This window comes from Dromaius novaehollandiae, unplaced genomic scaffold (assembly GCF_036370855.1).
Source record: "Dromaius novaehollandiae isolate bDroNov1 unplaced genomic scaffold, bDroNov1.hap1 HAP1_SCAFFOLD_41, whole genome shotgun sequence".
NCBI classification, from domain to species: domain Eukaryota; kingdom Metazoa; phylum Chordata; class Aves; order Casuariiformes; family Dromaiidae; genus Dromaius; species Dromaius novaehollandiae.
The window spans coordinates 1,019,853-1,034,480 of record NW_026991492.1 but is presented as its reverse complement, the minus strand read 5'-3'; the positions used below and the strand labels follow the sequence as shown (position 1 = coordinate 1,034,480).

Genomic DNA, 14,628 nt, shown 5'->3' with positions numbered 1-14,628 from the left:
CTCTCTTTGCCACGGAGTGGCTCCAAAGGACAGCAGTGGGGAGTGCACAAGTGGTGTCCAGCAGTGTCTGAGCCTTGTACGGAAGTGAGGGCACCGCTGTGGCACCTGGGAGACCTCCCTGTGATGCAGCACATCCCAGTGTGACCTCAGCTTATGTCACCTGGGGGCTCAGTAGGTCACTGCCATGGAGATGGCACAGCCAGGGAGAGAGCAGACAGATTTCCCCTCATGTCCTGGAAAGCAGTCACCTCCCTTCACCCCACTTATTTTCCAGAACTTGCTCATAAATCCTTCAGGAATGTCTCCAGATGGTGGCAAAGGCTGTGAAATATCTAAAATGGGGCACGGGAGAAGTCACTTCTGCACCCCTGCCCTGACAGGTCTCTGCCCTGGATAGACCTGTTTGGGAAGCTGGGGCTTGGTGATGCTTCAAATCTGATTTTGGTGATGCTTTGGTGAGCTTCAAAACTGGTTTCTGCTGAGGGTCACTCTTTTGGTAGAAGTCGTATGTTGGACAATATGGGACAGGACCTGGCCTTCCTTCTTTAGGCACCGAAGTAAGGTCTTTGTTTTTAAAAGTCCTCAGCAAGGTTTCTCCATCTGTGGTGCTTAAGATCACAGAATCACAGAATGGTTGAGGGTGGAAAGGACCTCTGGGGATCATCTAGGCCAACCCCCCTGCTCAAGCAGGGTCACCTAGAGCACATTGCACAGGATCGTGTCCGGGTGGGTTTTGAATATCTGCAGAGAAGGAGACTCCACAACCTCTCTGGGCCACCTGTTCCAGTGCTCTGTCACCCTCACAGCAAAGAAGTTTTTCCTCATATTCAGCTGGAACTTCCTGTGTTTCAGTTTGTGTCCATTGCCTCTTGTCCTGTCGCTGGGTACCACTGAAAAGAGTCTGGCCCCATCCTCTTGACACCCTCCCTTAAGATATTTCAATACACTGATAAGATCCTCTCTCAGTCTTCTCCTCTCTGGGCTAAACAGGCCCAGCTCTCTCAGCCTTTCCTCGTAGGGGAGATGCTCCAGTCCCCTAATCATCTTCGTAGCCCTACGCTGGACTTGTTCCAGTAGTGCCAGGTCTTTCTCCACAGAGCTGCTTCCCAGCGGGTCAGCCCCCAGCCTGTCCTGGTGCATGGGGTTATTCCTCCCTAGGTGCAGGATCCTGCACCTCCCTTTGTTGAACTTCAGGAGGTTCCTCTCTGCCCATCTCTCCAGCCTGTCCAGGTCCCTCTGAATGGCAGCACAGCCCTCTGGTGTATCAGCCACTCCTCCCAGTTTGGGATCATCAGCAAACACGCTGAGGATGCACTCTGTCCCTTCATCCAGGTCATTGATGAAGAAGTTGAACAAGACGGGACTCAGTACTGACCCCTGGGGGACACCGCTAGCTACAGGCCTCCAACTAGATTCTGTGCCACTGATCACAACCCTCGGAGCTCTGCCATTCAGCCAGTTCTCAGTCCACCTCACTGTCCACTCATCTAACCCACACTTCCTGAGCTTACCGATGAGGATGTTGTGGGAGGCAGTGTCGAAAGCCTTACTGAAGTCAAGGTGGACAACATCCAGCGCTGTCCCCTCATCTACCCAGCCAGTCGTTCCACCAGAGAAGGCTATCAGATTGGTGAAGCATGATTTCCCCTTGGTGAATCCATGCTGACTACTCCTGATCACCTTTTCCTCCACATGCTTAGAGATGACATCCAGCATGAGCTGCTCCATCACCTTTCCAAGGATGGAGGTAAGGCTGACTGGCCTGTAGTTCCCTGGGTACTGCTTCTTGCCCTTTATGAAGATTGGAATGACATTGGCTTTCTTCCAGTCCTCAAACACCTCTCCTGTCCTCCAGGACCTTTCCAAGATGATGGAGAGTGGCCTAGCGATAACATCCACCAGCTCCCTCAGCACTCCTGGCTGCATCCCATCGGGGCCCCGTGGATTTGTGGGTGTCAGGTTTGCCTAAATGATCTCTAATCAGATCCTCCTTGACCAGGGGAAAGTCTTCCTTTCTCCAGACTTTCTCTCTGGTCTCCAGGGTCTGGGATTCCTGAGGACTGGCCTTAGCAGTAAAGACTGAAGCAAAGGCGGCAGTCAGTAACTCTTCCTTCTCTGTATCCTGTGTCACCAGGGCACCCACCCCATTCAGCAGTGGGCCCACATTTTCCCTAGTCTTCCTTTTGCTACTGATGTATTTGAAGAAGCCCTTCTTGTTGTCCTTGACATCCCTTGCCAGCTTTAATTCCAAATGGGCCTTGGCCTTCTGTTCGCTGCTTCTGTTAGCTGCACGCTCAGCTGTTAGCTGTGCTCTTGAAAAACTTTGAAGTTCCTTTGTTCTTATCTTTGCTTTACTGTCTTTTTTTTTTTTTTTTTTTTTTGGAATATACTGGTCTTTTGGGGGGATTCCCCCCCCCCCCCCACTTTGGAAAGGAAAGCAATTTTCAGAGCTGGGGTGGGAATGTAGTGACAGGGTCATGGACATGTGGTGCCATTGCAGGTGCCCTGGTCCCCTCTGCCCAGCCTCCATCTGCAGCTCCGAGGGGCTCCGGTCACCCATAGGTGAGAGCTGTGAGAGCTGCCAGGCCCTGGCCAGTACCTCACATGCACCGAGGCCTCTCCAAGTGCCACTGGGTGCTTGTGGTTGGACACCTGATCGCAGCCTGGAAAGCTGAAGAACTGTTCTCAACGTTTAAAAAATAAGAACACACTTGCATCAGTTAAAATGATTTTAATATAAATGTCAAATTTTCCTGTGATGAAATAATGGAAATTTTCAGGAAGGGTATGAAGGAAGGGTGTGAATAGCAGCAGCAGAAGCAGTGATAGGCCCCTCAACTTGCATTACCACTGCTCTGTCTAATTATGCTGTGGCTGTAATCTGAGGAATCTCCCACATGTTTTCAGATGCCCTGATTAAAATGATCATTTCTAAAGTTCCCTTTGCATCAGACTATCTGGACATATGCACTTTCCACAGTTTTCCACTTTTCCTCCTCCGCTTGCTTTGTATCCATTCAGATACCTGTCAGCTCTCCAGCTGCTGCTCTGAACTTCAGGGATTCTGAATCATCTCTTTAGCCAAGTCCTTAATGGTGTTTCTATCCTGTCCTATCTATCCGTCTAAAACATTTCTAGGAAGGTTATTCCTTGTGGAAAGCAGACACCAGTGGAGGCATCTTGGGCTTAATGAACATACAGTGGAGGAGTATTTCTAGTGTTTAATTAAACTGTTTCATTTTTTATTTTTGTTTGTAATGAAGAGAAATCCTGCTGTGTCCACAGCTAGTTCTCTAAGACAAGCAGCTGGGAATTGGTGCTTAGCAGCTGTAACATTCAGCTACAGACTCGAATGGGAAAAGGTGGCTGAAGAGGGAAATGGCAGGGTTGGGGAGGTGAGGCAGAAGGTTGTCCATACATGTCTCCTGTCAAAAATGCTGCTTTTCCTAGTCATCCAGACTTCTTGAGGAGACACTGTGGGTCAGTATGAACTGGAGAATGTGCATATCACTTATTCTGAAAGCTGAAGAACTTAAAAAGTAGAAATCCTTTTTCTTATTTCTTTTCTAATTTCTTTTTTCTTTCTTTCTTTTTTCTAGGTGCTCATTGTAAACTTCCTCTTGTAAATATACTCTGACAGCCTCTCCAATTAACCACACAAGAATTGAAGAACTGAAAGAATTTATGGAGAGTGACATGGATTGTTAGGTCCTTTTGCATTTTAAGGACCTCTCTGGTGTATTTGGTGCTGAGTCCGTGAACCTCAGATACTGAGAGGAGAGTGAACAAACCCCTCAAGAAGTTAAAGTCAGAAGAAAACATCAAAGTTTCTTGGAGTGTTAATGGGTCCCACTGAGGGCCGTTACCCACAAAGCCTCCCTGCAGGCTGATGAGAGCAGAAATCTGGAGGCACTGATGGCAGGTAGGCAAAGGCAATGTGCAGGTGGCTCTGATGTCAAGTCAACCCTTGATGCAGTTTATCAAGCAGAACAGCCAAACTCCACACACAACAGCCACAGCCCAGAGGACAAAGACCTCAGCTCTGTTGGAGGCTCTCAGCCTTGGCAGTCCCCTAGGCTGTCTTCACCACAGACTCTCCTGTGCTGTGCTGCACCTGCGCCTCTTTCCCTGCAGCCTCTAGACACCCAACTTGCTTCCTCCCCTTGCTCTCACCTTGCGATCTCCCCACCTTTACTGATGTCTCTCTGCTCTCTCTTGCTTTTTCTCAAAACACAAAGCCAGGGGCTGATCACAGACCCTCTCTGTAGCACCTGTAGCACCACAGCACTACCCTTCAAGTGACCTTTCCTTTTCCTAATGTTACATCTGAACCCTACAAGCTGATTGTGGCTGTTTGCTTTTCTCATGCTGTTTCCCACTAGCAAGAAAAGCTCCATCATCTCTGAAACCACCCTTCAAGCAGTCATAGGCTTCTCCCCTTCCCCTCCACTTCAGCAGGATGAAGAAGCCCGAGGCCCTCAACCTCTCCTCACGGATACAGTTATTCCCCTCTAGGCGCAGGACTTGACACCTCCATGCAAACCTCCATGAGGTGTCTGTTGTCTGAATCACCCAAGTTTCTCAAGACCCTTCTGGACTGAAGCTCCTCTCTGTCAAAAACAACCAAACAAAATGAAACAAAACAAAGCAGTGCCACTGGGAAAAGGGTAAGCAGGGGTGAGCTGATTGTACAGGAGGGGATCAGGATGGTAAGGGACACAAACTTGGAGGGGTGGGAAGGAAATTAAAAGTGAAACAAAGGCTTGATGAGGGCTATTTGGGGATTCCTGCCAAAAAGCCTTGTATCGGAACACATCTGACTGGAGGAGGACAAGAAAGCTTCCACTGTCCCAGGGAACCTTCATGCTTTCCCCGACATCAGAGAGTGAAGACCCAGAGGGGGAAGAATCATGGAACTCCTTCAGGGTGGAAGGGACCTCAGGAGGTCTCTAGCCCAATCTCCTTGCTCACAGCAGGGTCAGCTCTGTGGTCAGATGAGGTTGCTCTGGCTTGATTCAGTCTGGTCTTGGAAACCTCCAAGGGAGGAGACTGCACAGCCTCTCTGAGCAACACACTCCAATGCTTGACCATCCTCTTAGTGCAAAAGCTTTTCCTTATCCCCTGCCTGAACATCTCTTCTTTCAACTTCTGCCCAGTCTCTTGTCTTCCTGACATGCACCATGGTGAAGACTCTGCCTCCATCTTCTTGATGACCTCCTTGTAGCCACTCTTCTCCAGGTTGAACAAGCCCTGTTTCCTCACAGAGGAAGTGCTCCAGCTCCCTGATTATCTGGAGGAACCTCCACCAAACTCATTCCCAGTATTCAACCCCTTTCTTTTCCTGGGGACCCAAAGGTAGATGCAGTACACATGGTCTAATGGATACTGACTTGAGAGGGGATCATCATGCCCCTCAGCCTTCGGGTTGTGCTCCTGGTCATACAGAGCCAATAGCAAGTGGTAATGCGATGGTGAAACAGGGTTCCCACTAAGAGAGCAAACCCTGCAGTGCCCAAGGCCAGGGGGAAACAGAGCTGGGCTGTGCTGAAATGGCAGGAGAGGGGTTTTCTGTCTGAACTGACTTTGCAACACCTTGGGCCCTGTGACAGGGGTGAATTGATCTGCAGGAAGGACAAGGTGCCACTGAAGAAGTTCCTGGGCCTGGACAGCCTGCGATCCAGCCACCCTGAGGACATCATTAGCACAGTCCCTGTTCATATCATCTGGAGGTGAGAAGAAGTTCAGGAGGAGGAAAGCTAGGAGTGTTTGAGAGTGCAGAGACTAGAGCAGAGACCTTGGTGTGATGTGCCTCTCATTTATGCAGCACGCTTGGATGTAGATGGCATGGACTTTGCCTCAAGGCATCTGTGGGCTTCAGCTGTTTGAGCACAGGTAGGAAACCCAAGATGCCCTGGGGCCCTTGCCCAGCAACCACTCCGAAGGAGCATGTTTTTCCTGTAGGTGCCATGCTGTATGTGCTAGAGACATGTGGTTGTGCTGGACACCCCAGGCATCAGACATGGCCCTGCCTATGTCCTATCTTTATGTCACTGAATCCAGTGTCCGCACTGAATTACATTAGCTGTTTGCACTGTACGGATCTGCTTGTGTCTCAGCATCAGAGTGAGTGGAGCTTGAGTTGTAGTAGTAGGCATCTAGTGTCATTGGAGATGGCCAAGGAAATTCCTCACCTAGCCGCCCCCTGATGCTCTAGGAGGATGCGGGTTCCTCCTTCAGAGCAAGCAGACACTGGCACATGCCCTGCACCACCTCTGTCTCTTCACATGTCACCAAGGGTTTGTGTGTGAGCCACTGACTCCCACCCTCCACCTCCAGTGATTATAATGGTAGGATCTTGTGTGCAGACATCTGTGTTGTGCACACTTCAGCTTGGCAAGGGGAATCCCACCTCCTGTGTGTTTGTGGCATTCATGGGAGTTTGCTGAATCCCACTCCAGACCAGGGGTTTTTCACCTGGCATGAAATGCCCAGATTGGCTCATTTGAATGAATACCTGAGCCCTGGGTAAATGAACTTCCTTCTTGTCCCTGTCTACGTGTCCTGCCTAATTGAGTGACGGGAACAGGGGCTTCCAGGAGGGGGACATTTCCACCTCTTGTAGATAACCCTCCTCTGATGAGACAAATTACAAGCCTGGAATCAGGGTCTCTTCAGTGTTTAGAGAGGGACCATCAGTGATTATTTTAGTCTACTTTAGTGAGCATTTCCCAGGAGGAGGAGTACAAAGGACAAATAAAATCACACCTTCAGCTGGGCCACTGTTCCCAAGTGGGTCCAGGCTAACGAAACAGGAGGAGCTCATGGCAACCTGGCAGTGCTGAGACAGCTGTGTGCAGGAGCAGCTCCTCTGCCAAGAGCAGCAGGGCTTTGGGCACTACCTGCCATTGCTGACAAGATGAGAGAAGACAGAGAGAAGTGAAAGGCAGTGTGGAGTGGGAGGACAGAGAGTTCATTGTGGGGAAAATCTTCACAGCCCTTGACACGGTAAGTCTCTGGCTGCAGGGCAGTGCTACTGAGGTTCCTGGAGGGGTCTTCTAAACCCATCCCATCCCATGACTATCTTTTTAAGGATCCCAGTCTGAGGAGGATGAGGTGCTTCAGAGCAGGGATTCCCTGCCACACCGTCACAGGGACAGGGCAGCCTGTTACCTTTCTCCCAGGGATGGCTGCAGGGGTGTGAAGCTGAGGTGTGCACATGGGTCTGCCCAGCACTGTAATTCAGGGCAGTGTCCCTGCGCCCCAGGGTGCTGTGTGCCTGGGGCAGTGACTCTGCTGCCTGCGAGGGTCAGCACTCAGCCTGCCCAGGGAGCCCCCCCACAGCGCTGCAGGGAGAAGCTGTGGGTGGGAGGAGTGCCCCTCATCAGGGCGGGTTCATTCTCCTGTTGAGAGGGTGCTGCCTGGTTCACGGCTGCTCACAGCTCTAGCTTATGCACAGGACATTTCTGAGGAGTCTTTTTAGAGGAAAGCGAGGAAAAGGCTACTTGGAAGGGAAGGAGCTTTCCTCTACATGTCTGCACTTTCAGTTTCCAGATTTTGTCAGGGAGAAAAAAGGAAAGAGTTTCCTACTTTGGCAAGGAACTGGGACTCCCAAACCTTCACTCTCAGAGATCAGTAGGTCTGAGAAACCTCAGTAAGCTGCTTCACTCCCACCTCCGCCTACAGACAGCACCAGCATCACCCTTCTCTAGGCTCGTCAGGGTTTGTGTCACCTGCTCCTTAGGACCTGCAAACACAGAGATGCCTCTGGCTAGTGCCCTGTCCCGGGAGGTTTCTGTAGGGCAGAACTGAGCACAGAGAGGGTGGGAAGGGGTCTGGGAGCAGTGACTGGGAAAAGACATTGGAACAGAGAAAGAGCTGCCAGTGGGGACAGCTCCAAGCAGCAGAGGTGGGCAGGAAATGAGAGGGACCTGCTAACGGAATCATGATGGGAGGATGGATTTGGGCAAGTCATGGTTAGTCCATCTGACACAGACACTTCCTCTGAGCAAGTCCCCCATGTCTCCTCTCCCACCCAGCAGAGCTTCTGCCCTGACAGCCGTGGAGTCTAGGGCATGAGTTGCCTCCTCTGCAGCCAGACCTCCAGCAGAGGAGAGGGGTGTCTCTCCTGCCATGGGCCCATTTTGTACTGTCCAACAAAGGGGCTGAGAGTGATTGCCCTGCAATGTCACCATCTGCAAGGCGACATGCCCACCTACGTAAGGGAAAGGCTTTCCCGAGTGCCTGTCTGTCTCCTTGCCTCTCTTGGCAGCAGGATCATGATGTTGTTCCTTGTTCCCCCTCCTGTCCATGCTGCTCCTGTTTTTCTCTTGGGCTCCCTGGGGTTGGGGTTTTCAGCTGCAATTCAGACACCGAGGCTGCAAATTGTGCAAGAGAGGGCTCTGCATGGGAGTGCTGTTGCCCCAGCCCACTTTTGACCAGTGTGGCTCCTGGAAATGCAGCCTATGGGGTTGGGAATTGAGCAGACTGTCCCTTAAGGAGAGCCCATCTTCAGTCCTAACAGGCCTTTGACTGTTTCCCTGTGGTGTCCAGCCAGGCTGCAAGCTGCCCTCCAGCAAGGCACAGATGTCTCATAGCATCTCTGTGACATCTGAGAGAGCTGTGCAGAAGTTGCAGAGATGTGAGGAGCATGGAAACGGTGGTGGGAGGCTGTAAATAGGCAGCTGAAAAGAGCCCTGTGTGTCCTTGCCTAGAAGGGGAGTGTGGAGACCTCCCCCTGGTGCCCTGAGAATGAGAGACAAATATGGAGATCTGCACTTTGAAAGTGGACTCCTCTGCTCTCAGCAGTGGCTGGTTTCTTTTTAGGGCAACATGTGAGTGTGATCATCCCCCAGCTCAAAGCGGAGTGAGCACAGGACAGCTAGGAACAAGGCTAATACACAGATAAACTGTCCCCTCTCTGTACCAAGTGGCAGTGAACCTTTTGTTGTTTTGTTTTGACTCACAGTAGAAATGCTGAGAATTTCTGCCTTTGAGGAACACTCCCCAGGGGGACAGGGGCCTCTCAAAGAAAATAAAAATTATTAAAAATTCTCTAAAACTCTGTTGCTCAATTCTCGTTCTTTAGAGCAGGTAGTGAAAACACTGAAAAGCCATTCCATATGATGAATAGATTTTGTTTGACAGAAATTATGAGTGCCAGAGCTGTTGACTCCTGTTCCCATGTTCCCACTACTGTGCAGAAGGACTGACTGCTCTGGAGCCCATGGGCAGAGGCTTCTGCTCCTCACAGCACACTCAGCCAGCACAAACCAGAGCTCACGCAAGGTACCTGCCCAGTGATCCTCCCCAAAAAAGAGAAGCAATGTGGTGTTTTCAAAGAGAAATGTTACTTTTTTTTTTTCTTCCATTGGAAGGTCTCTCCTAACTTGTCAATGTCTTTTCCTCCTTAGCCAATCCCCAAAGCCCAGTGGGACCAAATGTCCAACAGCAGCTCCTTCAACGAGTTCCTCCTCCTGGCATTCACAGACACACAGGGGCTGCAGCTCTTGCACTTCTCACTCTTCCTGGGCATCTACCTGGCTGCCCTCCTGGGCAACGGCCTCATCATCACAGCCATAGCCTGCGACCACCACCTCCACACCCCCATGTACTTCTTCCTCCTCAACCTCTCCCTCCTCGACCTTGGCTCCATCTCCACCACTGTCCCCAAGTCCATGGCCAGTTCTCTGAGGAACACCAGGGCCATTTCCTACTCAGGATGTGCTGCCCAGGTCTTTTTCTTTTTCTTCTTGATTTCAGCTGAGTTTTCTCTCCTTACAGTCATGGCCTATGACCGCTATGTTGCCATCTGCAGACCCCTGCACTACGGGACCCTCATGGGCAGCAGAGCCTGTGTCCAAATGGCAGCAGCTGCCTGGGGCACTGGTTTTCTCTATGGTCTACTACATACTGCTAACACCTTTTCAATACCACTCTGCCAAGGCAACACAGTGGAGCAGTTTTTCTGTGAGATTCCCCAGATCCTCAAGCTCTCCTGTGCAGACGCCTACCTCAGGGAAGTTGGGATTCTTGTGGTTAGTACCTGTTTAGGCTTTGGGTGTTTCATTTTCATTGTGGTGTCCTACGTGCAGATCTTCACTGCTGTGCTGAGGATCCCCTCTGAGCAGGGCCAGCACAAAGCCTTTTCCATGTGCCTCCCGCACCTGGCCGTGGTCTCCCTGTTCATCAGCACTGGCACATTTGCCTACCTGAAGCCCCCCTCCATCTCCTCCCCAGTTCTGGATCTGGTGGTGGCTGTTCTGTACTCGGTGGTGCCTCCAGCAGTGAACCCCCTCATCTACAGCATGAGGAACAAGGAGCTCGAGGATGCACTGAGGAAAGTGATCCAACGGGTACAAGGTCAGCACCAGTAACTGTCCCTCGTTCATTCACTCACCAGGATATCTGGCATCAAGGGTGTGTGTTGTGCATTTACTTCTTTCTTACTTTTCTCTTTTACATCTACAGTAAAAGACAACGAAAACTATCCAGTTCATGTCATGTCTGCTCTGGAATCTCTCCTTTGAATCTGACCCAGAGACCATGTTGAAACAGGAAGCCAGGCTTCCCCCTTCATCAGCAGAGGTGGGGGAACCTCAGAGCCCACTAGTTTGAGCTCCCTCGGATGCCCCCAGTGCAATGGGTTTCCCTTTGCAGTGTCTCTTTCAGAACTGACACCAAGGATGCTCAGAGGCCCAGAGCCAGGCTCAGGTGAGCACTGACAGGGTGAGACCAGAAGTCCGATGTCCATTAGGAGAGCCCAGATCTCCTAGCCACACTCAGGGTGTGACCTCACACCCTTCTCCTGCGAGGGTGGCAGACAGCTGTCACCATGGGCTGGTCCTTTCCCTCTTCAGTGCTCCAACATTCACAGCGGAGTGGGAGCAGAAGGGAGGAGAGTCTGGATGCAGCTTGTGGGGACAGACCCTCTGCTCCTCAGGACCATCCCTACATTGCCACAGCAGGCATATCCTTGCTGCAGCCTCTGAGTGGGGGCTGCAATGTCCTGCTGTGCTCTCGTGCGTGCACATGGCCTAAGCGCTCCTGTAACATGGTGCTTCCTTGTGCATTTCTGTGAGCTCAGGCAGGACCAGGCCCTGGACACCTTTATGCCAGACCTGGTTTCCAGAACAACATTTCCATAGTAAAGGGGGTTCTCCTGTGTGACGTGCCTGAAGTCTGTCCTTTCTTCAGAAGATGGAGTCAAAAATATGTTCAAGGGATTGCACCACTGCAGGGTCTGGTGTTCTGCTTGCAAACTCCGTGGGCTCTGGGGAATGAGCTCAGAGTCCCAGTGTGATCTGTTAGGGACCAAGGGTTGTATTCAGAGCTTGTTTCTCGGTGACTAGTGCCAGTGGAGATGGGGAATGGTCTCTGAATCGCCTGTGCCAGGCTGTCCCACAGGTGACAGTGCTGATGAGAGATGCCCATCCTTCTGGAGGGCAATCTGAGCCCCCAGGAGAGCTCACGGGGTCTCCAGGGACAGTGTGTGCCTGGGGGTGGGCAGTGAGTGGAGCCTCACAAAGTGAGGGATGGTCCATGTTGCAGTAACCAGAAGGTAGAGCACTAAATCCAGGTATGTAGGGGGAAACGAGGGCTCTACAATCCCCACAGAGGCAGTGGGGACCCAGGAGGCCCAGGGAAGGGGCACTGGAGAGTGATTCCTGCAGCCTCAGTGAAACACCACAGCCTGGAGCTAGTGCCCACCCAAACACATCTCCTGCCATTGCAGAGGCCCTGGGGTCACTCTGAGCACCTTCCATGAGCACAGACAGGTGCCAGCAGTATCAGTGGTGGTGATCCCTGTCCAGCTGGGTCTGATTCCTGCCCTGACCAGCATGGCCAGAGCTGAGTCAGGAGTCACCCCATGGCCCCACAGCTCACTCACTCTGCAGAGCAGAGAGGGGCCCTGCGGGGAGCACAGGGCAGGGGTGCAGCAATGGCCAGGCCAGCACAGACACACTGACTTGGGAAAGGCTCTCTGGGGAGCAGGGATGCCCCAGGAGAGGAGCAGGGCAACATTCAGAGATAGAAAACGAGAATGAGAAACAGGTTTCTCTGGTCACCAGCTTGGGGCAGGCTGCTGTGTCCCTGGGGCAGCAGGAGTTGCCGGAGGGGCTGCAGGCAGACAGGGAGGGGGATCTGCTGGTCCATCTGCCTCTTCCACCCTGCCCTGTGCTCCCCTCCCCTCAGCCAAGGTGGAGTCCAGCATCACCTGGGGACGCTCTTCCCCATGGGGAGCAGAGGGAGGGCATTCCCCAGCCCCACACTGTCTTTCCCACCCCCAGCCTTTGCAGTTGCGTGTGCCTGGCCCTGCCCGCTTGCCTTCACCACAGTCACGGCTGCACTGGAAGCCTGTGAAAATCCCGGAGCTCCTACCCTTGACCTGGCATCTGCCCCGAGCCTGGAGCCTGGCTGCCCACAAAGGCATCACCTGTCCAGTTCCCCAGCTGTGCAGCCAAGGACAGGGGTCTTTGCCCCAATTTCCCTGCTCCTCCCCATGCTCTGGGCACCATTCACGCATGGGAGCTGCCTTCTGGCATTTTGCCTCTCCCAGGCCCTTTCCAGCACATCCCAGACCCTCCCCAGCTCTCCCCACCTCCCCCGCCTTCTTCCCAGCCCAGCCCAGTGAAGCAGCCCAGGCTGGGATGGGCCCGTAACAGTGCCTGCTGCAGGGTGCTGCAGAGCTCAAGGCACTGACACTACAGCCCCAGCCCCTCTGCAGGGCACAGCAGCTTCTGGGGGGCAGAGAGGGGTGTCAGCCTCCCCATCAGCCCCACACCTGGGGACCAGCAATGGCACAAGGAAATGGAGGCCAGGCACTCTGTGTCGCCACTGCTCTCATGACCAGAGATCCTTAACCCTGGCTGCCTGCAGCCCCTCTGGGCAGCCCCTCTCCCCAGCACAGCACTCACGGCCCACTCCAGGCACACACTGGCCCTGCAGATCCTCTGTGCTCCCTGGGTGGTTCCATATCCCCTTCCAGCAGCATGGGCATCTCTCACCAGCCCTGTAATATGTGGGACAGTCCCCGGCAGACACCTCTTGACCACTCACCCTCTCCGGGGGCACTGGGCACCCACAAGGGACAGCTCAATCCAGCCCGTGTTCCCTAACGCATCACTCTATGAGCTGATGCCCCGTAGCCCATGCAAAACCCAGGCATGGCAACAGGGCCTTTTTGGGTGCAATTCCCTGATCGCATTCCTGGCTCCAGTTTGGGAAGAAGGGCCCAGCCTTCAGGCACAGTACTGAGAAAATCCTCTTTTATTACAGAGATGCTATCTGAGATGCCAGCTCTGACACAGTGAGGGGCAGATTTACAGAAGGCCTCTCAGTCAGACACATGGGGCTTGTGTCTCTGGAGAAGTGGGATGCATTCAAACATTCGTTCACAAACATGACTGTCACAGAGAGCACACTCAAAACAAAAGAGTTGCCTGAGATGAATTGGAAATGATTCATGAAGAGAGATGGGCAGCTTATTGCTGCTGAATTACTACCACTTGAATCACTTTCCTCAGGGCCTCCTTGAGCTCGTTGTTCCTCAGGCTGTAGATGAGGGGGTTCACTGCTGGAGGCACCACCGAGTACAGAACAGCCACCACCAGATCCACAGCTGGGGAGAAGATGGAGGGGGGCTTCAGGTAGGCCAACATGACAGTGCTGATGAGCAAGGAGACCACGGCCAGGTGCGGGAGGCACATGGAAAAGGCTTTGTGCCGGCCCTACTCAGAGGGGATCCTCAGCACAGCAGTGAAGATCTGCACGTAGGACAGCACAATGAAAATGAAACACCCAAAGACTAAGCAAAGACTAACCACAATAAGCCCAACTTCTCTGAGGTAGGAGTCTGAGCAGGAGAGCTTGAGGATCTGGGGGACTTCACAGAAGAACTGCTCCACTGTGTTGCCTTGGCAGAGTGGAATTGAAAATGTGTTAGCAGTGTTCAGGGCAGCATAGAGAAAACCACTGGCCCAGGCAGCTGCTGCCATTTTGATACAAGCTCTGCTGTCCATGAGGGTCCCATAGTGCAGGGGTCTGCAGATGGCAATGTAGCGGTCATAGGCCATGACTGTGAGGAGAGAATACTCTGCTGACATAAAGAAGACAAGGAAAAAGACTTGGGCAGCACATCCAGAGTAGGAAATGGCCCTGGTGTTGCTCAGGGAATTGGCCATGGATTTGGGGACAGTGGTGGAGATGGAGCCAAGGTCGAGGAGGGAGAGGTTGAGGAGGAAGAAGTACATGGGGGTGTGGAGGCGGTGGTCGCAGGCTACGGCTGTGATGATGAGGCCGTTGCCCAGGAGGGCAGCCAGGTAGATGCCCAGATACAGTACATAGTGGAAGAGCTGCAGCTCCCATGTGTCTGCAAATGCCAGGAGGAGGAACTCATTGCCGGAGCTGCTGTTGGAGATTCTGCTATAAGCAGGCACGGGGGACTGTCCAAAGAATAAAAGACATTCAGAAGTTAGGAGAGAATTTTCAAGCAAAAAACCCCCCAAATATTTCAGTTCTCATACAACCCCCAACTTTGCCTCCCTTTACTGAGAAGATGTTTGTGCAGCTCCCTTGCTTGAGCTCCACTTTGCACTGGCTGAGTGTGCTGTGAGGAGCAGAGGCCTCTGC

At 52.5% G+C, this 14,628-nt stretch overlaps 1 protein-coding gene across 1 annotated transcript; it reads left to right on the top strand.

Moving 5' to 3' along the window:
- The first annotated feature begins 9,437 nt into the window (after window positions 1-9,437).
- On the top strand, window positions 9,438-10,373 carry LOC135326935 (olfactory receptor 14A16-like). Its single transcript, XM_064504577.1, has one exon. It carries the CDS (start codon window positions 9,438-9,440, stop codon window positions 10,371-10,373), a length of 936 nt encoding a protein of 311 aa, XP_064360647.1.
- The last annotated feature ends 4,255 nt before the right edge of the window (window positions 10,374-14,628 follow it).